Source organism: Podarcis raffonei, chromosome 5, assembly GCF_027172205.1.
Source record: "Podarcis raffonei isolate rPodRaf1 chromosome 5, rPodRaf1.pri, whole genome shotgun sequence".
Taxonomy (NCBI): Eukaryota; Metazoa; Chordata; class Lepidosauria; order Squamata; family Lacertidae; genus Podarcis; species Podarcis raffonei.
In genome coordinates this window covers 91,081,649-91,107,974 of record NC_070606.1, presented here as the reverse complement: position 1 = coordinate 91,107,974, position 26,326 = coordinate 91,081,649, and the positions used below count along the sequence as shown (strand labels likewise).

The 26,326-nt window shown below is 43.0% G+C and overlaps 3 protein-coding genes across 6 annotated transcripts in view; 1 reads left to right on the top strand and 2 right to left on the bottom strand.

The window, feature by feature from the left end:
* Positions 1-785: 785 nt before the first annotated feature.
* ZNF639 (zinc finger protein 639) lies at positions 786-10,955 on the bottom strand. The gene is made up of 4 exons (XM_053390603.1): positions 10,851-10,955; positions 3,598-3,666; positions 2,681-2,788; positions 786-2,477 (listed from the first exon to the last, which is right to left on the bottom strand). The coding sequence occupies exons 2-4, from the start codon at positions 3,653-3,655 to the stop codon at positions 1,327-1,329; spliced, it is 1,317 nt and encodes a 438-aa protein (XP_053246578.1). The 5' UTR covers positions 3,656-3,666; positions 10,851-10,955; the 3' UTR covers positions 786-1,326.
* Positions 10,956-12,790: 1,835 nt separating this feature from the next.
* On the top strand, positions 12,791-17,025 carry LOC128414790 (uncharacterized). Its single transcript, XM_053390604.1, has 2 exons — positions 12,791-14,178; positions 16,957-17,025. The coding sequence occupies exon 1, from the start codon at positions 12,983-12,985 to the stop codon at positions 14,141-14,143; it is 1,161 nt and encodes a 386-aa protein (XP_053246579.1). The 5' UTR covers positions 12,791-12,982; the 3' UTR covers positions 14,144-14,178; positions 16,957-17,025.
* Positions 17,026-20,028: 3,003 nt separating this feature from the next.
* Positions 20,029-26,326, bottom strand: part of PIK3CA (phosphatidylinositol-4,5-bisphosphate 3-kinase catalytic subunit alpha) — a 41,544-nt gene continuing 35,246 nt past the window's right edge. For 3 of the 4 annotated variants that reach the window (XM_053390599.1, XM_053390601.1, XM_053390598.1), the window contains 3 exons: positions 24,705-24,822; positions 24,082-24,233; positions 20,029-22,592 (listed from right to left, as the gene is read on the bottom strand). In XM_053390599.1, coding sequence (XP_053246574.1) covers positions 22,322-22,592; positions 24,082-24,233; positions 24,705-24,822 — 541 coding nt within the window. In that variant the 3' untranslated portion in view covers positions 20,029-22,321. The remainder of the gene's footprint in view (positions 22,593-24,081; positions 24,234-24,704; positions 24,823-26,326) is intronic. The other variant, XM_053390602.1, reaches the window with a different exon arrangement.

Below are 26,326 nucleotides of genomic sequence, written 5' to 3'. Positions count from 1 at the left end.
AACTCATTACACTCGTTGAAGGTCTTCACTAATGTCCATTAATTTTAATGGGTCTACTCAGAGCAGAATTCAGTTTTATAGTCCTTTTTACCATGTTATGTATTTATAGAGGCTTTCGGACAGCCTGTAGTTGTATATTGGGTCATATTTAAATTAGTGCTAAGGAGATCGTTCCATCAGTGCAAATCTTTCTACCTGCCCGACAGAACAACTTCCCCTCCACCGCGCTGTACGGGGGCTTACATAATATTTATTTGCAAGTGGCATGGAACGAGTTTTCCACAGAAAAATAAAGCACTGGAAAATCTGCTATCCACATCACTGGTGCGAGACACACTCAGCCATATGTGTATGACTCTCACTTGAGAGTAATGGTAGCAGAACACGGAGATGAAACATGAAAGTGGCAAAGGGAGGACTTGCGTAGAAGCTGTTTTTCCAACTTACTGACATCGACATAGTTTCCAAAACAAGAGCAAACTTTCAAGTCAGCTCTCAACTTCAGTACTTCTACATTTTCTCCTGATCTCAACGTGAGATCACTTTGGTTCAAATACAGATATTGCCACTTAATGCCTATACTGTTATGAGCAGATCCCCCTCTAGATATTGGTATATATTCATGCTATCACCTTAAATCTTCCCCTTGCCAGATTGTAAGAGACAGTTTTTCAATCATATAAATAATATTCTCTGCTCACAAAGTGGAACTTTTCATGGCGTACTGTACAAATCTACAAATCTCTACCTGTCACTTGATGATAATAGTATGGAACACAATGACATACACATATCTGAGTATTTATTTTTGTTCCCCCCCCCATAGGTACAAAACAACTTTATACTATGTTATCTTCATACACCAACTGCACATGCTATTATGCATTAACAGGTTCACTGACACACACAACTTCCCCCTCCCACCCCAACTCAACAGCTGTTTCCACTGATTATTTTCTACCTGCAGAAATCCTGGTCAGGAAACCCAAAAATGCAGAGACGAAGTCATTGATTGCACTGCTTGAAAATTCACCAAACATTTCTTGAACAATCTGCATAGTGTGTGTAAAGAAAGATGGATTGGGTCTGCAGCCAGTTCACCCTACAGGGCTGCGAGTTCAAAGCCCTGGTTTCCATTAGAGCCAGGATTTATTATTGAACACAAGTAGGGCTACATCACAAGTAGGCCTCTGCCTATAGTGATTATTTCCTAGTGACATAGGAGTAGATTCATTTGAAGTTCATTCAAGGATAGTATATGTGGAAAACATGTTTAAATTCTAATATTCTGAGCTAGATTCTGACACGGACACACAACAACAACAATCAAGCAATTTCATGAATTTGAAGATGGCTTAAAAGGTCTTTTTCATTTCCAAATCTCATCAAGCAATCAGTGCACTTGTGAGGCAATTCAGCCGAATGCCTGAAGTCCAAGTGAATTTTGAGGTCTCCTATCTGCCCTGTCGAATATTCACAATATTGACACAAATAAATCCCTTCCGACATGTGCGTGTTCAAATGTTTGCAATATTCCAGCATGCCTGAAAAGCCCTTCCCGCAGTCATCACAAACATGGGGGAATATTTTGGTGTGCTCAATTGCCACATGCCGGTTGACATTGGTATGAAGCCTGCTGCGGAAGCCACATACTTGGCACACAAAGAAGTTCTTGCATTTGTCAAAGCTGATTTTGTTGACTAGGCTGTACTGGCCTTGCTGCTGCCTGCTGTGGTAGCTGTCGCTCAGCTCAATCAGCCGGCCTGCATGCTCATTCACCACATGGCTGTGCAAGTCCTCGGGGTCACTTGTCTCATGCTCACAAAACTGGCACAGGTACTGTTCATCACAGCTGTGCTCCTGGAAATGGAGATACAGCTCACTGCTGGAGGAGAACTGGACGTCGCATTGCTCACACCAGTAAAGGTGGTCGCTGAAGTGTGTGTCTGCTATATGCTGGCTCAAGTTCTCAAACATTACTGTTTTGTAGTCACAGTATTTGCAAATGTAGGGATCTTCCTCGTGGATTTTTAAGTGTTCAATAAGCACTTTCTTAGAGGAGAACGTTTCTTTACATACCCGGCAGATGTTGCCCTCAGGACATGCCTTGTGCTTCAGGACAAGATGCTGCTTCAAATCCGAAAAGTACTTGCTGTTAAATGTGCAGCGCTCACATTTGTATAAGCCACTGCTGTTGGCCCGTAAGAGAGGCCATTTTGGCTGAATGGTGACATTCAAGGGAGGGTTTTTCTCAAGCACTTTGCAGCTTTCAACTGGGATTTCCTCCGTTTCCTCCGCTTCAAGCTTCTCCGGGGAAATAGTTTGAGTTTCTATGTCATGAACTTCAACAGCCTGGACTTCAGTAGTAGAAATTTCTACAGTCTGAATATCCAGTGGTTTCTCCTCTTCAGTTAAGCTGTCATTGAAGATAGGAGACTCACATGTGTCTTTAAAAATCCCATTATTGGCAGGTTTATCTGCAAAAAGGAAATAAAAGATATGCAAGATGAAAATCAGACACACAGGTTTTTTCTTTTGCCATTTTAATGTGCCTGACAAAAATGTATCATAGTGCAATGGACAGAAATATTAGCTTTGTACTAGACCAATCCAAGTTCTACTGGGTTATGGACAAGGAGATCACATATGTGAATTAAAAAAGCAAGATGCTAAACCTTACCTCGATTATCAGAAACCTTCAAGTCTAGCTGTTTCATAGAACACACACTGTAGCAGTGGTCAGAAAATATGCCACTATTGTCTATGTATTTTGGGACGCCTGAAGAATCTAGACAGAAGGAAAAGCAAGCATTAGCTCAACACACTTTTTTTTGCTGCTTTCTGATGCAATGTACAGAAACTACAACTTATATACTTTGCACTGATGACCAATGCTGAAAAATTCCCTGCAGTAAATAAATTAACAAAGTTAACAAAGGAATCCAGAAATACTGTAAATGGATGGTATTTCAGTGGCAGTTATGACTTTATAGGATGGAGGGCTCTGACTCCTCCTCAATCCCATCACCCTGCCTTTTCTCAGAATAGCCTAGACAATAAATTATTATTTAGCATATTTCTCTTAGAAGCAACAATGCTAACATAGCGTACATAAATCCTTTTGCTCCTTATTTGATACTATGGTGACAGCAGTGGTGCTACTTCAGACACCAATGAGCATTACTGTGTGTTGTACACAACACTGTGGTTCCTGGACAAACTTCTATTTCAGTCATACTGTAATCGAGAACCATAAAGGTTTGCTGCTTTTATATTGAACATACATTATAACTAATAATAATAATAATAATACATTTTTATTTATATCCCGCCCTCCCCAGCCGAAGCCGGGCTCAGGGCAGCTAACAATTACATATATTATATGCATAAAGACATGTTTTGCAGATTCAATAAACTGGTACATTTTAATTAAACGGGAATAGGTAAAGACATATGTCCTAGTTGATGCTTAGTTTTGAAAAATAAACTACTGTTTACCCACCCATTTCAAAATGTATCTTGTGACTGTTTACCAACTTTGTTCACAAGGTAACTAATAGCTTTCTGTAAATGAAATAGGTAAACATATTGATCTACCGGAATAGCGTGAGGGGTGTAGAGTCTTCCTTTTCCTCTTCTTTGGATGTTCATTCATTTTGCTTCAGTCTAAACAAATTGAAATAAAAAAGAACAGAAAGAAAAACGATAAACTTGTTGAAACTCCTTTACAGTGAGTTAGATGGGAAGATATATATGCAGACCACAAGTCAATAATTTAACCACCCCTGCTGTGCATCAACGTGATCAGGAAGATGATATTTGCCGAGTCTTAAGGCTCTAAGTAACAAATCATTCCACAAACAAATCATTCACAAACTAGAGATTGTGTGTCACTGGAAGACTTCTGACTCCTGTCAGTCACAGGATTTTTCAGGGTAAAAGACCCATCTTTTGAGATTAGCTTGTGCTAGTTTGTGTTAGATTGCTACAATTAATTTTTTAATGTAATTTATCTGCACTGTTGGGTATGTTCCTCCCTGGGTTTACATAATAAAATGTGAGGAAAAGAACTGGGTCTTCCAAATTACTAGACAAACTCTTCATTAGAAGCTGGAGAACTGTCAACTACACAACTTCTTACAACAGAGGAAACATCTGAAGGAAGAAATAAATCAAGCATGAAAAGAAACCTAGTCAGATTAGAGTAACTATGCAAAGCACAAACTATTCTTATGATCTGTTTGTAAATTACCTTGAGACACATGTGGGAGGAGATGAATGAATTAATTAACAACAATTTGAGGACTAGGATCTCCTTGCTTTGAAATATTAATCAGTCACATAGGCAGAGATTTAAAGAAGAGGTGCTCCCTTGTATAATACACACCAGGAGTGGGTAACCTCTGGCCTTTCAGATACAGTTATACCTCGTGTTGCGTCTGCTTCATGTTGCGTCTTTTTGCGTTACGTCCCGCGGCAACCCAGAAGTACTGGAACGGGTTACTTCCGGGTTTCGCTGCTCACGCCTGCGCAGAAGCGCTAAATTGTGGCATAAGCGCCAAATAACGCCGTGCGCCTGCGCAGACACAGCACTTCGAGTTGCAGGCATGTCACGTTACAGATGGGTCTCTAGAACGGATCCCGTCCGGAACACAAGGTACCATTGTATTGCACTCAAAATTCTCATCAGCCCCAACCAGCACAGTTGATTGTCCAGGATTATGGAGTTGTAACAAAGATATGTAACAAAGGCGCCTGGAGAGCCTCCCCGGGGAAAGCATTCCACACGCGGGGGGCCACCACAGAAAAGGGCTGTTCTCATGGTGTCATCCTCTGTGGAGGAAGCACATGAAGAAGGACCTCAGATTGTGATTGCAGGGTCTGGGTTAGAGGAGAGGTGGTCCTTGAATTATTATGGTCCAGAGCTGTTTAACACTATAGAAATTATAAGTCAAAGTCAGCACTTTGAACTGGGCCTGAAAAATAACCAGCAGCCACTGTTTATTAATCAGCAGCCACTTCTGCACCAGCTGAAGATTCTGAACTGTCTTCAGAGGCACATCATGTATAACATGTTGCAGTAATCTAGCCTAGAGGTTACCAGAGCATAAATGACAGAAGTCAGGCTATCCCAGACCAGATAGGGGCACAGCTGGGCCACAGAGGCTACCTGAGCCTCAAGCAACAGCAACGGATCCAGAAGCACCCCTAAGCTGTGGACTTGCTCCTTCACAGGAAGCGAACCACATCAATAGCAAGCCATTTCCCATCCATCTGATCCAGAGAACACACTAACAGTGCCTCAGTCTTATCTGGATTGAGCTCCCGTTTATTGGCTCTCATCCAGTCCATTACGGAGGCAAGACATCAGTTCAGTACATTCACTGCCACACCTGCAGATGTAAAGGAGAATCAGAGCTGTGTCTCAGCAGCATATTGCTGACAATATGCTCCAAAACTCTAGATGATCTCACTTAGTGATTTCATGCAGATGTTAAAAAGCATGGGGAATAAAATCAAACCCTGAGAAACCCCACAATGAAGGCATCATGGGGCAGAAGAGCACTCCTGCAGCATCACGGCCATCCAAGTAGAACAGGAAGCACTGCAAAGCGGTGCCACCCACCCCTAACCTGGACAACTGATCCAGAAGGATACCATGGTCAATGGTATCAAAAGTTGCTGAGAAGCAAGGGAGAAATAACAAGGACACACTTCCTCTGTCTGTCCTGACATAGGTCAGTTTTAAATCAGTTTCTTAGAAACTGAGTTTCTCTGAAGCTGATCGTCCTTACAGCAGAAAAAAATGCATTTCACATTCCCAGTTCACAAATGAGAAATGTTACCAGGGCACTTTGTGAATGGGTGTAAGTTCGCTGGAGAACAACTTCAACAGCAGCTGAGCACAACATAGTTCACAAAAAGAGCCAAGAGTCAAATTAGGATATTCTCGAAGATGGAAATATTTTCAACAGAGAATTTCTGTTCAATCACAGAGATTATCTCTTATGTGACATGCAAGCTGGTATTGTATAGTAACTAGGAGATCAAGTGATTCACAAAGTGCCTGTTTTAAATATCACCCCTGCCAATATGTCACTAGGTGGTCTGAGGGAAGTCAGTAGTAGTAGGATTTTCCAATTACTAATCCTGCTCTTGACTTTACCATGCCTGAAGTCCTAAATAACCAAGTGTGCACTATTCAACATTTTTAAAAATTGAAAACAGAAAGCATATCTTGATATGTCTAACTGCAGTAACTCTTAAGCCAATGTAGTCAATAATATGTATTTTATGAAATGTGGGATTGCTCCACCCAAAGTATTGTTCCTTGAACTTCTGCTATAATCATATTCACATTAGTCATTAGCATAAGGGATTAATCAAGGGGAGAACTAGAACTAGACAAAATTAATTTGGGGATTAAGTTTGAAAACTCGTGTTGCTGTAGAGATATGCAGTATTTACACATGCACTGGCTCCTCACCAATTGACAATGCTGACACAGTGCAGCACTGGATCAGCAAAAGGGGTGGGTGGGTTGTAGCATGTACATCTGGATTGCAGTGCTCACTAGGGGCTGTCCCTGGAGAAAAACAACCTACATATTCCTGGATCTTTCCCAATATACTCAATGTACTCTGAAACTGCTTATAAACACAGGCTTCCTGATCAAGTACTAGTTGACCCATATGGCCTCATGCACCATTCCAGCTCAAATGTCTGACCTTTGGCTGACTGGAATAATTTCCGTGAGACAATAGAGTTGTGAGAGTGTTGCCTCTGGCGAACCCAGAAATAACCAGTCACCTGGAGATTATTCACTCGAAAGCAAGGGATGCATTCTGGAGCACAGCATCTCTGTAAGAGCTCTCTGTCCTGTTGCCTAGAGAGACATGAAGGAGAGTGTTCTTCAAAAGGGTCCTAGGTCACCAAGTTCAGGGATCAGGGCCTACCGCAAGAGTTAGGCCAAGACTCCTTTGTCCCACAATCTGAATTTCAGAAAATTCAGTTTTATCTTTAAAAGCACAAGTTTTCATCACAGAGCAACAGTCATTGTTGAGAAGATAAATTCGAAACTATGTAAGCAGTATGTGAAAATGGGCAAATCTTTGTACTCTGGCTGTCTTTCCATTCCTTCCAGCTTGTACCTCTCCTACGACTTCAATAGCACTCAATTAAAATACCGATTTAAGAATAATGTGTGCCAACCAAATAGGTCTATGCAAAAGATTTTTCATCTACTTAATGGCTAACTGAACTTGGATTTCATGCCCCACTCCATGAACAGTAGGTTGTAAGGGCACGTTGATCACATGAAATACATACTCATAAATGCCACTACTGAATTATTTAAATTAGAGCAAGCCACCGTTTTAATATCTTGTGAACTTTTTTTTTTTGGAAACCTGTTGAAAATTTAATGGCAAGATGCACACATATCAAACAAGTAGTGAATCAGTCAAGTGAAAAATTATTTTGCTTTTCCTGATCTTTCTTTTGCATTTGTTGTTAAGAATATTATGTTTAAATCCAAAAAGGAGTTTAATTCATATAACTGTAGTGTTGGCAGGGACCCCAAGGATCATCTAGTCCAAACGATGGTTTAGCTCAGTGCAGCAGTGAAACAACTGGGGAGGAGTGGCTCTTCTCTCTGGGAGCTCATGCATTCATATTAAGCCATGGTTTGACTTAGTCTGATGTGTGAACCAGACCTAAAAATGACAGAGCACCAGTATTTAAAAAGAATGGGAATGAGATTGATTGTATGAGAAATATAAACAATTAAGAAAACAGAAAATAAGAACAGCACTTCTTCCTGAGGATTGCACTTTTAGTTTCTTTCCCAAAACAGATATATTTTCATATGCCATACAGTGGTACCTCGGGTTAACAACTTAATTCGTTCTGGAACTCTGTTCTTAACCTGAAACTGTTCTTAACCTGAGGTACCACTTTAGCTAATGGAGCCTTCTGCCACCGCCGTGCGATTTCTGTTCTCATCCTGAAGCAAAGTTCTTAACCCAAGGTACTATTTCTGGGTTAGCGGAGTCTGTAACCTGAAGTGTCTGTAACCAGAGGTACCACTGTATTTCAATGGAACTTGTAAATATGACTGACAGGTTTTCCTCCAATTTGCCAAAAGCTCCCTCTCAGTGGAGGGGAGCAGTTTTGGAGGATGTGTGACTATTGCCCTCCCTATCAATCAGCGTTAGAAACTGCGATATGAAAACTAGGAAATAAATGGCACCTTAAACCCACGTTATGGGAGCAACAACAGAATGTCTATGCACACTTTTTAATAGCAAGAATACAAAGCTGAAAATGAATGAACTTCAGCTAAAATATTTTGTTTGATTTTGCATGGTCTAGACTTTCCCCTACCCACCCACTAATATTCTTAAGAGGGTCTCTTCTCCAGTCTTCTGAGAGTAGCTGGAAGTGGGGAGGAGGAAAAAGGTCATCCTTTCCTTCCACTCTGCAGTTTTAATCTGAAATCCTAGGCACAGTAAAGCGCCCAGAGCTCAGAAACTGCTCATGCTAATGAAATTGCATCGCAAAATGTGCTAAAACAATGGGAGTTTTGAACACTGCTATCAATACCTTCACATCTGGACAACACATTAAGCAGAATGAGGCTGTTAGAATCCTAGGAAATGGAATGGAGTATTCCATCTCAAATACTAGAGGGGAACTATTTTTTAAAAATGTTTCTCAAAATAAAAGTCTCCTGTCAAGTAAAATATAAATCAAGGATAAGTGTTTTAGCACAGTGAACTAAATATCTACTTGCAGGGAGCATTTTTTAAAAGATATCATGACTTGATATCTGAAAAGATACAGTTGTTTTCTCCATGTCAGTACCACCTAATATGCTTTGAGGACATATATGCTGCACAAAAATCCTCCTGCAAGTGTTACAAGGAACCAAAAGATTCTAGAATGGGTGCTCTTTCATTATTCCAAATAAACCTATCCCAAATCCCAGAAAACAGGTCTTCTCACATGGGATATTCCTACCAGGAATGGGTATAATAAAGGAAAACAACCAGCTCTCCACCCTTTGAAAGCCTCCTCTTACACTTACACTCACACACCACAAACACACACAAGGGGAGCGTACATCCCTGCCTTAAGAAGTGTGTAGACTGCAGAAATGATGGGTAGTGAGATAAAAAGCAGATCCTCTCACCTGCCTCTTTCCTTCTCCTTAGCACAAGTGGGCTCAACACATAAGAGCAGCCTGCTGGATCAGATCAACAGCCTATCTAGTCCAGCATCCTGTTCTCACAGCGGCCAACCAGATAGCACGACATGAGCACTCTCCCCTCCCCTGGTTTCCAGCAACTAATATTCAGAAGCATTGCTACCTCCAACTGTGCCAGTAGAGCACAGCCACCCTGGCTAATGGCCATTGATAACCCTCTCCTCTTCTTAAAGCCATTCTTGGGAAAGCAAGATTCATAGTCTGAGGAAGTACTTTTTTTAATCTGTCCTAAATCTCCCAACATTCAGCTATATTGGCTGTCCACAAGTTTTAGTGTTATGAGAGGGGAAGATAAACCTTTCTCTGTCCACTTTCTCCACGCCACACATAATTTTATAAACTTCTTTCATGTTGCTTCCCCCTCGCCCTTTCTCTAAACTACAATGGTCCAAACACTGCAATCTTTCTTCACAGGAGTTGCCAACCTCAAGGACCACTCCTGACTCTAGATAATAATTTGTGATCCTTCCATCCTTCCAAGGAGCCCAACTGAATGCTATAGAAGCCCAGCCTTGTTGAATCACCACCCCTAAAAACAGCAAACCCCCAAGTCCCATCCCCGCTGCTTTCAAACCACGTTGTCCCTCCAGGCGCCCCATCCTACGTTTGTGTTTTTTACACGGTCACGAGTTGCGCCCGCCTCCTCGCAACCCGCCGAATCGGATGCGGAAGCTCCGCTGGGGCGGTTCTCTAAGTCCGCTCCCGGGCACATAAAGCGCACAGGAATGAATCAGGATGCCTTGCGCGCGGCTGCCATTTACCATTCATCGATTAACTGGGTTCCTATGCGGTTTCAAGGGACGCGGGTGGCGCTGTGGATTAAACCACAGAGCCTAGGACTTGCCGATCAGAAGGTCGGCGGTTCGAATCCCCGCGACGGGGTGAGCTCCCGTTGCTCAGTCCCTGCTCCTGCCAACCTAGCAGTTCGAAAGCACCTCAAAGTGCAAGTAGATAAATAGGTACCACTCTGGCGGGAAGGTAAACGGCGTTTCCATGCACTGCTCTGGTTCGCCAGAAGCGGCTTAGTCATGCTGGCCACATGACCCGGAATCTGTACATCGGCTCCCTTGGCCAATAAAGCGAGATGAGCGTTGTGCCCCCAGAGTCGGTCACGACTGGACCTAGTGGTCAGGGGTCCCTTTACCCTTTATGCCGGTTTTATATAAAGACACACGTTGCTCCCTCCCTCTCTCTCCGCTCCCCCCCCCATAACTGGCTACCCACCTCAGGTGAGAGGCGCGTTCGTAACGGGATGGATCCTCTGACAAGAGATAATAAACGGGTCTGAACGTAATCAAGCCTGGGTCCACCCTGCAGATGATGATGATGATTACGGTGCGTGTGTGGTGCTAGCGAGCCTCCTATAACCCCACAAAGCTGAAGAGAATTAAGGCGCCAGAGTTGCCTCAGAGTTTGCGGCGGGGGGGGGGCGCCACGGATAATAATAATAATAATAAATAGCGGGATTTCCTTCTTCCCTTCTCCCCCTTCCAGTGGCAGGAGGACGTTTGGAGAAAAAAGGAGGCCGAACCTTCCTTCCCTCCCCACACCTACCTCACGCCTTCCCCGCCACAGGACTCACCTTGAGCAGCAGGCCGCAAGCGGCGCCCCACACACGCGACGCCGCCGCCGCAACGGAAGATGGGGAGGGGAGGGAGGAGAGGCGCGCGCGCGCCGTGTTGCCCCGCCCCCGACGCAGCTGGGCGCATGCGGGCGTCGACGCAGCGCCTCCCCGACCCCTGAGGGCCTGGCGGTAAGACCGGCCGATCTAACACACCCAGGCAGGGGTGTGTGTCCTAGGATGCCGGGGGTTAGTGGGGCTCCGCCTCTGTGTCGACAGCAACTCTTTGCAGGTGAAAATAGGCGCTTGCTTCAGAAGGCGGGAGGGTTTTTGCGTTTCTCTGTTGTTGTTTCTTTTGCAGATTTTTTTTTAAAAATTCTCACCCCAGATGCGGTCCGAAGTGGTACAGTCCATTCTAGGCACCTGCCTGGACTCTCGCCACCTCATTCTGATAAATGGGGAAAGGGCGGGTGACGTTCCTTGCCCCCCTCTTCACACCTGTATGCGAACTCGCCTATACGCTTTCATTTTCAGCACGCGGGGTTAACTGATATTTAATCGCATTCGTTTTAAGCATTTAACTGTTTTGTTCCTGTTTTGTCCACGTGCTGAAAATGAAAAGGTATGAGCGAGTTCTGTATAGCTATATTGAAATACTTTATTGTCACTTGTACAACTTGTATACAGTGAGATTACACGAGCACCCTCCACTCCATAAATAAACTATATAGTTTTAATTTTATCAATGTTTACTTATTTAAATGATGCTTATTTTAAGGTTTTTTTAATCTGATGAGAAGTGCAAATATGTTCCAATATTGCTGTTTTATCCAATCAGTGTATTTATATATTTTTTAAAAAGTGACTGACAACATGCCTGAGCACCTGTATGTTTGCATTTTCCTGTACTATGTTGCACCAATGTGTTTTGAACATATTCCACTTTTCCATAAATCAACTACTGTAATACATTACCGCTCTTCTCATACTCATGAGGTTCCTGTAATTTTATCATACAGGCAACGACCGTCTTACGCTTGTCCAATATGTGTTCGACTGCACATGCGCACATCACAGCAACTTGGAAAAAGGGGCAGGGTGGAGCAGACTTATGCATGCTCTGCAAACCCGTGGGGGTAGGGGTAGTCAGGAACATAAACCCCACGCAAAATGGTTGTTGCCTATATTTAAAATTCCAGCAGTGGGAGAGCTGAAAAGCAGAGCTCACTCCATCAGCTGTGCGGTGACAGACTTCCCTCAAGCCTTCTCTCCCCTCAACTGTTACCTGGGGGCAGCCGTTCCATCAGATTAAATGAGAGAGATAAGAAGCCGGCCTCATTTCACCAGCTTTGTTGGAGATCCAGCTCCATCATGCACCTCCTGTCTTAGAACTGTGTCAGCTGGTCAATATAGGAACAACAGTATAGAAATTGGTGCCCAACTCTAGATTTTCCTCTTTCCACTTTGGCTGTGTTGGACTGTTAGTCACTCTGGGAGCCTTTTTGGGCAAATGCAACAAACAAACAAACTTTGCTATTTCCCAGGTTTTGATCACCCAGTCTTACATTGTTGGAGACCTTATCTTTCCCCCAATTATGACAGGTTGTAATATGGGCAGCTGTCAATACATTAATAGCCATTTCTCTATCCTCTACTAGGACTTCATATTTTACAGAGGCGGTTTTAGGGTAGCGCGACCAGTTTGGCTGCACTGGGTACCGCACTGCAGGGGGCACCACAACAGTGCTGTAGAATGCTGTAGAATGTAGCAAGAGGCTGGCGATGCCAAATTTTAGTGTCCCACAGAGCTGAAATTTTAAAGCCCCAAGTCCCCCACTGTCTTTTACACAACCAACTAGAACAACCAATGGGAGTAAACACCCTGTGCTTATTTTGATATCTCCAATCACACTGGGTCATAATTTCTTTCTTTTCAGACAGGTCCTGAAAATGTGCTGTCTGAAAACATATTTTTGAAACTATCATGCAGTTATCTTCAAGAGATAGTAATGCGGGTGACACATGTTAATGTGCGTTGAATGAGTCAGGTCAATGTGTATTATGACACAAGGTTGCCTAAGGACTAGGCAACAAGAAAGCAGAGTTGGGAGGATCTGGGGAAATGAACTGGGGGAGGAAGGAAGCTAAGGGGAATGGAGCAGGAGGAAGGAATACAAGAGGAGGTAACAGAGCAAGAGTGGGATGCTGAGGAGAACATCAGGCAGCTGGATGGAACACTTCAGGAGCAATTCACAGAGCTGGAGGAAAGTGAACAGGAAAATATTCTAGAACAGGAAGGAGGACCACAGGAAGAGAGCACTGAGCTGGATGGAGCTATGCTGCAAGAAATCCCAGAAGAGATTGGCAGGGATCATGAGTGTGTCACAGCTATGGCTGGAGGAGCCAGGCCAAAGATCAAGGAGCAGGTTCAAGGTGGGCAGGAAGATTATATAGAGCAGCCTACAGAAGCCCCCAAAAGGAATACTGAGCAAATTAGAGCAAGCCAAGATGTATTCAGAGGGTGGACCACAGGAACCCATAGGAAGATCTTGCGGCAGGCTGGGAGATCCTGGGAAGAGATCACAGACCAAGCAGGTAGAGGGCAAGGGAAGATGGCAGAACAGGACAACCAAGGTCAAGAAGCAGGTCTAAAACTAGTCAGGGACCTCTTGGCTGTTGTTGCCAGATCTGACCTTCCCCACGAGGAAAAGCTGGAGCTGGAATTTGTGACTCTCCAGTTTATGATGGGAGGGAACGTGCACTTGCTTGGGGAGCTACAAAGCCAGGCAGTGGTGGAGACCTTCCGCCAGGAGGTGTTTGCAAAGTTCCCAATCCCAGCTTTCCATGTGACGAGCTCGGTGATCTGCTGCGACCAAGCAGCCAGCCAAAGGCCCGAGAGACCCCAGGTCCTGACTGAAAATGGCTGCTCCAGGCAACAAGAAAGAATCTACTCCCAGCTCATCTTCTTCCTGTGCAGAGCCCCTTTCTTAAAGTCGTGGGACCAACTGGATCGACTGGCCGAAATGCTGCACAAGCTGAAGAACTGCATCTACTATAACCCGGTGGCTCTGGTTGGGGTCATTGTGCAGGTGGATCCCGACCCGGGTTTGGATGCAGAACAAGAGGCCCGGGCACGGCGCTGGCTGAGGTGCTTGTTAGATGGGTTCTTCTGCTGCGACTTACTGTTAGATCAGGACGGGACAGAGCCAGAAGTTCAAGTTCAGGTGGCTGTCTATCAGTCAGGCCAGCCCGAGAGGGCTTTAGAGGTGAAGAGAGCAGCATGCCAGGCAATACGAGCAGCTCTAAAGTTCTGAATTGGCACCACAGATGAACACTCTGCTCACATCAGGTAAGGTTAAAGGAACAGAGCAACACTGACTACTAGAATGAGTTGGAATCTAGATGCAAGGGGACAGCAGAAGCAGATTCTTCATTCCCCCTCACTGGTCCAGGGCCTAGGAGATGAAGCAATTATGTGAATAGTTGTAGAGCATGTTGGAATTAATTAATTCACCAATGAGCGCAAGGCAATTGGATGGTTGCCTGACCATTACCTAGATTTCACATCCCTGAATGTTGGTTGAAGTGTATGGAGCATTAGGGGAGGGGCAGTACCTCTGGTGGTGGACACATGATGCTCCTTCTGAGGTAGTTTGTCCACCTAGGCCCCCACCCTCCACTCAGCTCTCACCTGTGGTTTCTAGAAGCTGCCAGCATGCAACAGCAGCCACACCCCAGGAATGGCTTCAACTGGCCCGCTAAACCAAGTGAGGGTAGCCAATGGGTCTCAACCCCTAAGTGAGTTAGGGACTTCCCCTGCATGTAAAGACAGGCTCCGGCAGATTGGGCAGATGAGATCAATAGTTGGTCCAACGGTCAAGAAGGCGGTTTCTGCTCGTGCTGTAGAGGGAAATGAGGGGCAGATGAGACTAGTCAACCTCGGAAGGGTGCCCATCTAGGAGAATCAAAACTCTTGATCCTAAACCTCCGCTGCTGTGCGGGATATCTTCAGAAGAAAAGGCGAAGGAGTAAACCCTACACAAATCCTGAGCGGAGTTCCTAAGTTAGATGGCGTCTTGTACACCTCCGGCAACTAAGCTGGTGCCAAACATATTGCTCTGCTTTCCTTTGGACCTCATCAGTGAGGCCAAGATGGGAGTGTTGTCATCTGGGCAGCCCAGGAGCTTCATACAGGCTGCCCAGGCTTGTGCCCAGGGAAGTCACTTCAGTGCTGCTAACACAGTGGTTTGACCCCCCCCCCCCAGAGGCACACTCCATTGTCTCTTGAGACAGACAGGTGCCAACAATGGCAGGAGGTGTGTGTTGAAGTCAGATCCGTGTCCAGCTTTGGCTGCTAGACTTGAAGCTGCAAGGCCACTAAGAGCATCTCATAGTTGTTAAAGCTGTTCCTTGTAATAGCCAAATATTCTGCACACATTCTTATATTGCACTTGTATCTACATACCCAGATTTGTAATACCTAGATCATTGATGCTAGAACAATGCAAGGCCAAAGGGCTTTTTGAAACAACATGCCTCATATCGCATCACAGCCATGGCAGAATAATCTTGCTTCTGCAGAGAGCCCCTTTCTATGCTGCAGTCTCATTTCACTTTAATCCAAGGCAGTGTGTTGTGATCACCGTTTCCTGGTTTTACAAATGGGCTAATATAAGCCACAAAGGTTGGCCACTTACGCATCTTCCAAGAGAGAAAACCTCACCCTACAAAAAAGAAAGAGGACATAAATCTCCATAGGCTAATTTATATTCATAGACACAAATTTAGAAACATTTATTAAAATTCGAATAGAAATACAATGCATCTCACTATAGTGACAAAGATGGTGATCAGGTGAGCTGTGGGTCTGCTCAATCTGTTGTTCAGGTGGCTGCTGTTACATGCTGACAGCTTCTAGAAGCCACAGGTGATAGAGTGCAGGCTGCAGTAAACTACCCCAGAAGTAGCATAATGTGTCTTCCACCAGACAAACTACCCCTCCCTTAACCCCCTATATGTAACCATGCACATACATTGTTATTATTAAAATCTTAAACCATCAAGATTGCAGGGCAGTGGTTTGACAGTTCTTGGCCAAAAAGCAGCATAGCCATTTATTTTTCTCTTCACTTATGCTACCCCCCCCCTTTTCACAGCATTCATATTCTTCTGCAATTCCCTTTTAACTCTTCCATGGCCACACCTCTAAACCTATTCTGTTGTTCTGGCTAGCTTCCTCTGCTTCTTTCAAGTCCCACCACAAGACCATCCTTCAGAAAAGAAAGAAAAAGACCTGTAATTAAATCACTCTGGTCCATCTTTTATCTTCTATTGCCTTTTTCATGTCCCTCAAAGTCAGGGATTGACAACGCAGCACCCACAGACATCAGGGTGCCCACCAGAACCTCCTACTGTGCCTGCAAAAGATCACAGTCAATATCCCTTAAAACCCACAATGCAGGAGATAGCTTGCTCTTCTGACTCAGTTCTTGTGTGCACTGGCTCAGCCTCTTCTACACACCCCACAACAGCCATTTTGTGACTGGCACCCACGGACCTTTCTCAAAATTCCAGATATACCCACTGGCCCCCAATGGTTGGAACCCCCTAGTTACTATAGTTGTGAAATGGCACTGCTCTCTTTTTCAAACCCGTCTCATCCATGTCATGCTTGCAGGGCTCTTGATATAGCACCTAACAAACAGAAGACACTAAATAGATGTTGAGTCTGATTATCATGGTGGCTAGTCCTACAGGGACTTGGGTTGAGCCAGAGGCAACTAATTCTAGTTTCGCCCCACATCTTCCTCCCTGCTAAAGTCTACAATGGTAGGACTGAGGTTAAGGAGAAGGAAGCTGACAGTCAGTGGTACCTCCTGGACTGGATGAAAGGAAGGCAGGATTAGGTTGGACTGTAGTTGGTGGGGCAGTTGCCCACATGCCCCAGTCTCCACAGCTGCTAAATGTCAATTAGCACTGGTGTAGTTGGAAATTGGGAGCAAAAAATGCAGCAACTCTATGCATTACTATATTACATGTAGAAATGTTTCACAATAAGCTTGTTACTTTCAGATTAATTAGCAGTCACCTACTTTAAATATTCATATTATGTTGTTTTTATTTACAGCTCTCCAGTAATACTCAAGATCTCATTCATCACTGGAACATCGTTTAAAATTCAGATTATTCCCTCCAATCTCTCGCTCTCTCTGTATTTTAATTTTGGAATTATTTACACCCAGCATTTAAATGCCTAGTAAGTTGGTTACTCTCAAGCGGTGGGGAAGCGTAATCTCTGCAACCAGCCTTAAGTAAAGGTACCCCTGCCCGTACGGGCCAGTCTTGCCAGACTCTGGGGTTGTGCGCCCATCTCACTTAAGAGGCCGGGGGCCAGCGCTGTCCGGACACTTCCGGGTCACGTGGCCAGCGTGACATCGCTGCTCTGGTGAGCCAGAGCTGCACACGGAAACGCCGTTTACCTTCCCGCTAGAAAGCGGTCCCTATTTATCTACTTGCACCTGGGGGTGCTTTCGAACTGCTAGGTTGGCAGGCACTGGGACTGAGCAGCGGGAGCGCACCCCGCCGCGGGGATTCGAACCGCTGACCTTTCGATCGGCAAGCCCTAGGCGCTGAGGCTTTTACCCACAGCGCCACCCGCGTCCCGCAACCAGCCTACTTGATATGTTACAGCCAGTTACCCAAGCAAAGAGAGATAGGAGTATCACATTTATTGCAAAGGAAGTTTTGGAAAATGTACCGGTAACATATGACTCCAAATCAGAAAATAGGTAGTTTAGAGCCAGACTGGATGAAGCAATGAAGCGTCGTGATTAGATCTTCTATCTCTTCATTTTTAAAAAGCAAAAAGTAGCTGGGTGGGGGAGAATTCAGAGTGGGACCATGGTTCTTGCTTTCCTTCTGTATAGATGGGTCCAGCCATGGTCTGCAACCTGTGCAGACACTAAAACTGGAGAAAAATACAAAGATCAAACACTGAGCGTGCAGATTATAAGAGAGAATGCCAGCAGACACTCCTAAGTGTTTACATGGCTCTCCATTAAAAAACAAGAGCAAATACTAAGAGAAGGACAATCCCATCTCAAGTGAACTACTTGCAACTAATTTCCATTCATGTCCATAAAATACATGGGCTTGTCTTTCCCATGTAATGACAAATCACTTGATTTTGACGTAGCAAAAGATGTTTATAAAACTTCCTTTTCACCACATACACTGGCTACTCTTTATCTAAAGACGTGGAGAGCCGTAGGAACAAAACAGTTCTCCTTTTAAAAATGATTTAATATGTCATTACTGGCTACTAGTCAGGTCAACAACTGGAAACCCCTGGGCCAGGGGCCAGCCCTTTGCGGGCTATCAGTTGGTTGTCCACATGCCAAGCCAGGGAAGAAGTGCAGCAGGTGGTATTCATGGCAAGAGAATTGGTCCCCAGGCAATTTTAGTGGGTGGACTGAAGCTTTGGTAGGAGCATCTTCAGAAAAAGGGAAGCAAAAGACAGGGAAATAACATCATTAGTTGGGGAACAGCCCCTCACTTTTCAAAGTATCACTCCCAGAAAGCCGGTTTCTTTCAAGGTGTTTAAAGAGTAAAAGTTGTTTGAATTTGTACTTACTAAACCCAATTTTGAATCTTTAGACCATTATACCAGTATTCAAGGCCCAAACCCAACCACAGAAGTATCAATGGAACAGCAGATTTTAACAGCTGTATATACCCTTCTTAACTACTTCTGCTTGCTGGCACCATACAGCCAGAAACTAGGTGGTCAGCACTTTCCAAGAAGCCTTGAAATGGTTTAAATCTTCATAGTCTTGAAAGGTAGAATCTGCAACCACCCACCTGAACACAACAAAAGCTTGCCAGAAAGGATGCCACATGCTTCTGTAACCAGACAAGATTTCTCATTGACCTTTTTAAGTGTGGAGAACTAGAACACAACTAAAGATGATGATATTCTGTATGGTAAAATATATTACAATTGCTAAAGGAGTAAGATATGGATTACGAAAGGGTCACTGCTCAGTGGTAGAACACATGCTTTGTTTGCAGAGGTTTGCAGGTTCAACCCCTGGTGTTTCAAGAAAGGACAGTGTGGTGTAGTGGTTAAGAGCGGTAGTCACATAATCTGGGGAACCGGGTTTGCGTCTCCACTCCTCCACATGCAGCTGCTGGGTGACCTTGGGCCAGTCACACTTCTTTGAAGTCTCTCAGCCCCAATTACCTCACAGAGTGTTTGTTTTGGGGGAGGAAGGGAAAGGAGATTGTTAGCCGCTTTGAGACTCCTGAAGGGGAGTGAAAGGCAGGATATCAAATCCAAACTCTTCTTCTTCTTCTTCTAAAATAAATCCTGGCCTATACGCATAAAAAATAATGAATTAGGTGCATCCATTGACTGACTTGTTATAAGACAGGGTCTATGTTCTTATAAAAATATCACAGTATTAAGTTTATCATTATTCCCAAGTGAGCAGAACCCAAAAAGCTGCAAAACTGTTGACTATAGCCTAAGAGTCATTCATTTATATCTACAGTGGTACCTTGGGTTACATACGCTTCTGGTTACATACGCTTCAGGTTACAGACTCCGCTAACCCAGAAATAGTGCTTCAGGTTAAGAACTTTGCTTCAGGATGAGAACAGAAATCGTGCTCCGGCAGCGCGGCAGCAGGAGGAGGCCCCATTAGCTAAAGTGGTGCTTCAGGTTAAGAACAGTTTCAGGTTAAGAATGGACCTCCGGAACGAATTAAGTACTTAACCCGAGGTACCACTCTATCTATCTATCTATCTATCTATCTATCTATCTATCTATGACAATCATATACAAGGCAACATAGAGAAGAAAACAAGCACATTGGCTGGGAACCAGTGAGACTTTTGGCTAACAGTCTTCTCTCTACCTCAACTCAGACAATTCATATGTCCCTATTTCCACCAGTCTAGCCTTGGCTTTCATTCTACAAACCCACTTGGCATGATATGTATCGATATTAGTTTTCAAGAAGAGTGTATTTGTAATTTTTACCAGGGCTGCCTGGTAACAGTTATGTTACCTCTGCAGCTGCAAATCTGTATCCACAAAAATAAAAACACTCAGCATGGTGGGTGGTTTTTCCCCTTTCAAGTTCAACAACAACAAGCAGCCTACTTAATATTTATCTTGCTGAAAAAACATAGCCTCTTGTCCATTAAGTCTATACAAATTTATTTATAATGACCTAACGTCAGCAAATTATGTTCAAACTGGTATTGCACTCCAAGTAATACCTAGATTTGAAGGACAGAAGAAAAGGCAAGTGAAATCAAATATCCAAATTTCTGAAACATTTTCAGATGCTGTGAGACAATAACATTAATATGGAAGAAATGGCACCTTACATATCCCGGGCTCAAAATACCTGGCCTTATTAAAAAAGACATACGTTGTACCAATGGTTCTGCTAGTTGTATCAGTTTTGTTGTTTTAAAGACAGATATATACAGATATATATATGTATATATATATGTATGTACACACACACACACACACGTATAAAATATTGGTTGCTAGCTCTGCATGCTATGGACTATTGTCTCTTTTGCAGTACAAAGGACCATTTAATGATCAGATTGAAAATACAGTGATTTTCTAGTATGTTAGTTACTGCAATTAAGCAGCTTCTGTTTAACAGTCCAAGAAAGAGGGCTAAGACAGAGATGGACTCCAAAGTCCAGGATTAACAAAATGCCCAGCATATCATTTGAAGAGTATTGCCTGAGATAGTATTTGAAGGAAGACATGTGGGGCCTCATTCCACCCTAAAATACCAGAGCTGACATTGGCACTGGAAGCATTTGTTACAAGCTATCATTCTGTTTATACTTCCACTGGAAGTAAAAGCTTTCTGCTTATACTTCCGTTGGAAGTAAAAACAGTTACTAGTGGAAGCAAAAGCTTTTCCAATAACTGATCTTAATCTGTGTGTGCCAGCACTGGGTGAAAAAGCAGAGGGTGAAGGGTACGCATCTTCCCCTCCCCTCATTTCCCAATCCATGCAAGTCTCTCTTCTGATTATGCTGAACAAGAGTACTGAAAGCCAATCAAAGAGGTTTTGCAAGAGAATGTTGCTCCTTGGGAGCACTTAGACAAAGTCAAAGTCTTTGCATTCCCACTGATCTACCTGGTCCCACGCCAAGGATTACCATCGATCTGCCAAGTCAAATTTGAATTTCAGCAAGGGTTTGTTGCTTGAGTTAAACTCACTATCAAAATATGAGAAAGCTGTAGACAATGGAGTTGGACATTCTAGTCTTTAAAGTGTGTTTACTTGGAAAAGGATCCCACAGATTTCAACAGAAAAATGCTTCCAAGCAAACAAATTAGCCTTGTCATAGAGGGTCAACCACAGGAATATAAGTTTGTGCTGGTGCAACTAAACAGCGTACTAAATAGTGGGGTGCACCTATGCTGCTCTACCAAGCTTCCTGTTGGAAAGTTCCTAATCCCTTCCTGCCAGAGGTGAACTTGGTGTAGGGCTTTAGAGTCACGTCTAAGAACACATGGACAACTCATGCCCCAGACCAGCACAAGGATCTTTAAATATGATCCTACATACCACAACATCAGCCTAGCGGCTTATACAAGTAGGCTCTTAGAAAGAGAAATGATCTACAGAATTAAAATGACAAAACTGGACAAATCAATGTAAGGAAGTATTATATATTAATAGCTTCTGTTATATAAATAACCTTTATAAAAATAATCTTTAATTCTAATAACTCACCTCTTTTTAGGTTCTGAAAAACATGCATGAAAAAATGTACTGAGGTTTAGGTTAGAAAAAAAAAATCAAATCTGAAAGTGTTGCACTAAACCCAATCCTCCCCCCTAGCCAGACTTTTGAGGTGGGGGGAGAGGTAATCATTGAAACCCTACTAATACTGTCCAGCAGAATCTTAAGATCTACACCTAATAACTTGTTTGAAATAGTCAAAACTGAGAAAATTGCTACTCTAAAATCCACCAGTTATATCTGACGTTATGAAGGCACGATCTTCTCTAATTTACTGACTGGAGTTCATGGGAGAGGAAAACTCTTAGGAGCAATTAATATTGCTAAGCTTTCCTTCTTTTGCAAACCTACATGGGCCCAATTTTCACCAGACCAACTGGAACATGTGAACGACTGGTTTTAATGCTCGGCACAGATTCCTCAATCAATCAAACAAATCACTGAAGTATACCTTCCTGGACTTAAGGCATAACATGACTGTACATACAGGAAAAGTTGTATTTGTAATACACAGTCTGTAGTGTTCCGAAACCCTGTTTAACGTATTTAAATAGCTTTGAGGTTGTTGTTTTTTAATCTTGCTGCAAGTTCAAATGCTGTTCATGGTTTGTGCAATTAAGATGCAACCAAACTTTACTGCCAACAGTGCAGTGAAACAGCCACAAAATGGGTTATCAGTTTTTCAGCACATTCATTTTTGTTTCAGTTCAAGGCATGTTGCTTGATTGTGTGAAAGATCCAGTCCATTTTTGTTGTCCAGCCACCATGATGAGCATCATTCATCTGTTTCATGAAATACTCCAGTGCTTCCTGCTCTGTTTTGTCCAATGCAAGAGTCTTGCGAATATATGCAATGTCATCAAAAGACTGTAGTTCTGGCATTCCAGAACCAAGCATCATAGAGAAGAGGTTTATGAAAAGATTGGCATGCTGCCGGATTGCTAGATAAGCTTTATAACACATTTCTTGGAACCTTGGAGAGAAAAAGAAAAAAATATATCAATCAGACCTATGCCACACTTTTTGAGGATCATGAAACAAAAGGAGTACGGTACATAAAAACAGTGCTAGTTGACCTTTACAGTTGAAAAGGCCATGATACCATCAACAGAAAAGGCCATGAGGCTATCAACATTTCTTTATTATATGGCATTAAAGAAAACTATTTTCCCGTTGAAGAAAAAATAATTTGTGCAATGATTTTCATCATAAAACCATACCGCTCACTGTATGTAGCTTTCTCAAAAGAGATGTTTTGGAAATATAGGCATTTTAAAAGTAGAGTATCTGGAGATGAAGGACACAAAGCCTTTTAAACTACTAAATTCAGAATCTAATAATTTGTGCACATTGGTCATGCATTTCCTGTTCTGCTTGGCCCCAGTTATTACAGGTTACAGGCTACATGTTCTGAGATATACATGAGGAGGAACATGCCAATTTCCCATTCTAGGAGTATTGTTTATTAAATTGGAATACCACCCTGCATCTGTAGATCTCAGGGTGGTTCACAACATAAAAACACATGATAAAAACAAAAAATACCTAATAAAAATAAGAGCAACCCCCACTACACAAACCAATAACCCCACACCCATGGCTTGTGGTTTATTCCATGGTGTTTAGTGAAAACCTCTTTGGAGAAAATGTGTTTGGAGTGTGTGTGCAGCTTTCAAAACCTCTTTAGATGTGGACCATGTTTTCCGGGAGCTCCCTGTTTACTTATTACATTTACATACTACCTTTTTTCTTCCAGGGAGCTCAAGGTGGTGTACATGGGTTCTCTTCCTCCCCATTTTATCCTCACAACAACCCTGTGAGGTAGGTTAGGCCAGGCTTCCTTAACCTCAGCCCTCCAGATGTTTTGAGACTACATTTCCCATCATCCCTGACCACTGTTCCTGCTAGCTAGGGATCATGGGAGTTGTAGGCCAAAAACATCTGGAGGGCCAAGGTTGAGGAAGCCTGGGTTGGGCTAAGAGATGTTGACTGATCCAAGGTCACCCAGTGGTCTCCCAGGTCCTAGTCCACCACTGTAACCACTACAGAACACTGTAAAAACAAGTGTGTACCTTCTCAGTCACCCCAGGATTACATTGTCTTTGCTTTATTACACCAGCTGTATTTCAAAACCCTTACAATTATTATTTTTATAAAATAACGTATGAATGAAAGTTGTGAGCCACATTGTGCACATAAAATTAAGGTAACAGTGACAAAGTTCTGTATTCTGTGAACTGCCCTGCTATTCTGTGAACCAGCCTGAGACCTGCGGGTAGAGAGCGGTATATAAATTCAATAAAAAACAAAAAAGTTAGTTCATTCAAAATATCATCCCCCCCCCCAGCAGAAACATCACCCTTTCCTTCAGTATTTCAAGATAATATCTGATTAATTATATAGTAAGATTTGTTTATAACAATTAAACTTCAATTAAAACTTCCAACTATAAAATGTCATACCTTTCAAATTCCCTTGTTTTGGTACATTCTTGGGCTCCTTTACTAATCACTATCAAGAAATCTTGCGTTAAGACAAATGGCACACGCTCTCGTTTATAGCCAAACTTCTTCTTTTTGTGATCCAAGAAGTGTCCGAAATCAATGTGAAACAGCTTTAAAGAAAATGCATTTTTAGGTTTTAGTAATCTGGGAAAGCCAAGAGAATAGAATATTCCCACCTGCATATTGATCTGATATTTCATTCCAAGAGTCAATATGCAAAACAGCCCTCCACCAGCGGCTTTCATACTGTTCCAAGGAAACCTGGGATTTCTCAGAAGTGCAATGAACAGTTCAGTATTGCGAACAGACTTTCCAAAGGCACCGCCATAAAACTGCTACTGAAATTCACAGCTGCACAGGGGTACTGGGTGTGTTTTAGGCCAATGTTTAGTGTGAATATGTACCTTAGCCTTATGCCTCTGCAACCTACAGAAATGTTAGGGCAGATGCTTAAAAGGTTCATCAGAAGCCAATTTGAGGCAGAACGTGTTTCCTGATGTTAAGAAGCGTGATGGTAGGAAGCTACTGCATTGCCCAAATACCTGCACGTAGAAAGGCATAATCATTGTAAACATTTTTACCTGCCCATCATCTTTCACCATGATATTGCTATTGTGACGATCTCCAATTCCCAGTATGAAAGTAGCCACACAATAGCCAGCACAAGAGCGTGTAAACAAATCAATAGCTGCATCATACCTATTAAGAACAAAGAACACATGAAATATTGCAGGTGCCATTGTTTAGGACTTCTAAAAGAAAAGACACGCAACGTAGATGAGTATTCCTGGAAGCCACCTCTTTGGATGGGGAGAATTCAACATGTATTTTTATTTAAAACATTTTATGTCACTTTTCAAAATAGTTTTACAACTAAAAATCAACAATATACCTTATCTAAATCCGAAACCAAATCTATGCCACAAATAAAACAGTGGATTCTATAAAATTAACTATCGAAAAGAAGAAAAGAAACAAATGAAAAGTTTTGACTTGTCTTTCGAAGAAAACTAAAGATGGAGCCATGTGAATCTCTTGAGGGCTGGCATTCCAAAGATCTGGGGCTATGACAGAGGAGGCTCTTTTTCTTTTTGAGTCCAATCTAGACTCAACAGATGATGAAATCTTTAGCAGGATCTCAGTGGTAAATCTTAATTGTTGATAGGGCTCATAGGGCTCATACAGGAGGAGGCATTTCCTCAAATAATCAAGATCCAGGCTGGTTAAGACTTTGAATGTTAAAATCAGAAAGCTGAATTTGGCCCAGAAACAGATCAGCACTCAAGTGCAGTTTGTTTTACAATAGGTTACAATATGAGAAAATCCGTTCAAATCCATCAGCAATTGTTTTGCACCAGGTGACATTTCCACCAGTGGTGCTTTCCAGGCATGGTTTTGGGAAGAAATCCAGGGCCCCGCTCAGCAGAATGAGCAGGAGAGCCACCAAACACAGCAGGGCTGTCTTAACTAATCTTGAAGTAAGTGAAGTAATACACATCACTCCACAGTGGGCCCACTATAAGACCATTAAGATGAGAGACCAAGATTTCCTAGATGCACCACCAGTTTCCACCTTTTCTATAGGTGATGTGTTATCGTTAACAGGTAAATATGCTTCCTTCATGAGAACTGAGGCTAGAAGATACTTGCCTAAATAAGGAATGATACATTTTGATGTTTGGTGCGTAACAGCTATCACACACATTCTACCTACGGTACTTCTGATTGGTGGCTGATGTAGTCTTGTAGCTGGAGGGCAAGAAGGGATGGGGCTCCAACAGCATCATTTTGGAATGGTATCTTGGTGCTACTTTAAAGATTCTTTTATGCCTGCTCCCCCATGCCACTAGAGGTCCTGAGCTCCTGCTTTTCACAATGCAAGTGTAGCAGCTGCGCTTAGAACTTCCTACCACTTGGGGAAATGAAAAACCATGGGAAAATACAGTGGCCGGATTTTGCCATCAGAAAACTGGAGAAGACCAGTTAAGAATGTCGCTTCATTAATGTCTGCAGTTATAAGGTGGTGTGAACTAACCACTTCATCATCCTAAAAACCGTATCTAAACATCCTATTGGGGATTTCACTTATTCAAGCAACATGAGGGTCCTCCTGCATTGCACAGCAAATTGTTTCAGAGACCAGGCAGACTTAAAAGGAGCCTGTGATATAGTATAGGAGCTTGCTGTCTCAAGAAAACATTAA

Coding starts and splice junctions, on each gene's coding strand:
- LOC128414790 (XM_053390604.1), top strand. CDS start 12,983: ATGGAGCAGGAGGAAGGAATACAAGAGGAGGTAACAGAGCAAGAGTGG.
- ZNF639 (XM_053390603.1), bottom strand. CDS start 3,655: ATGAATGAACATCCAAAGAAGAGGAAAAGGAAGACTCTACACCCCTCA. Junction 2,789..3,597: donor ACACCCCTCACGCTATTCCG/GTAGATCAATAT, acceptor CCTTCTGTCTAG/ATTCTTCAGGCGTCCCAAAA. Junction 2,478..2,680: donor GAAGGTTTCTGATAATCGAG/GTAAGGTTTAGC, acceptor TCCTTTTTGCAG/ATAAACCTGCCAATAATGGG.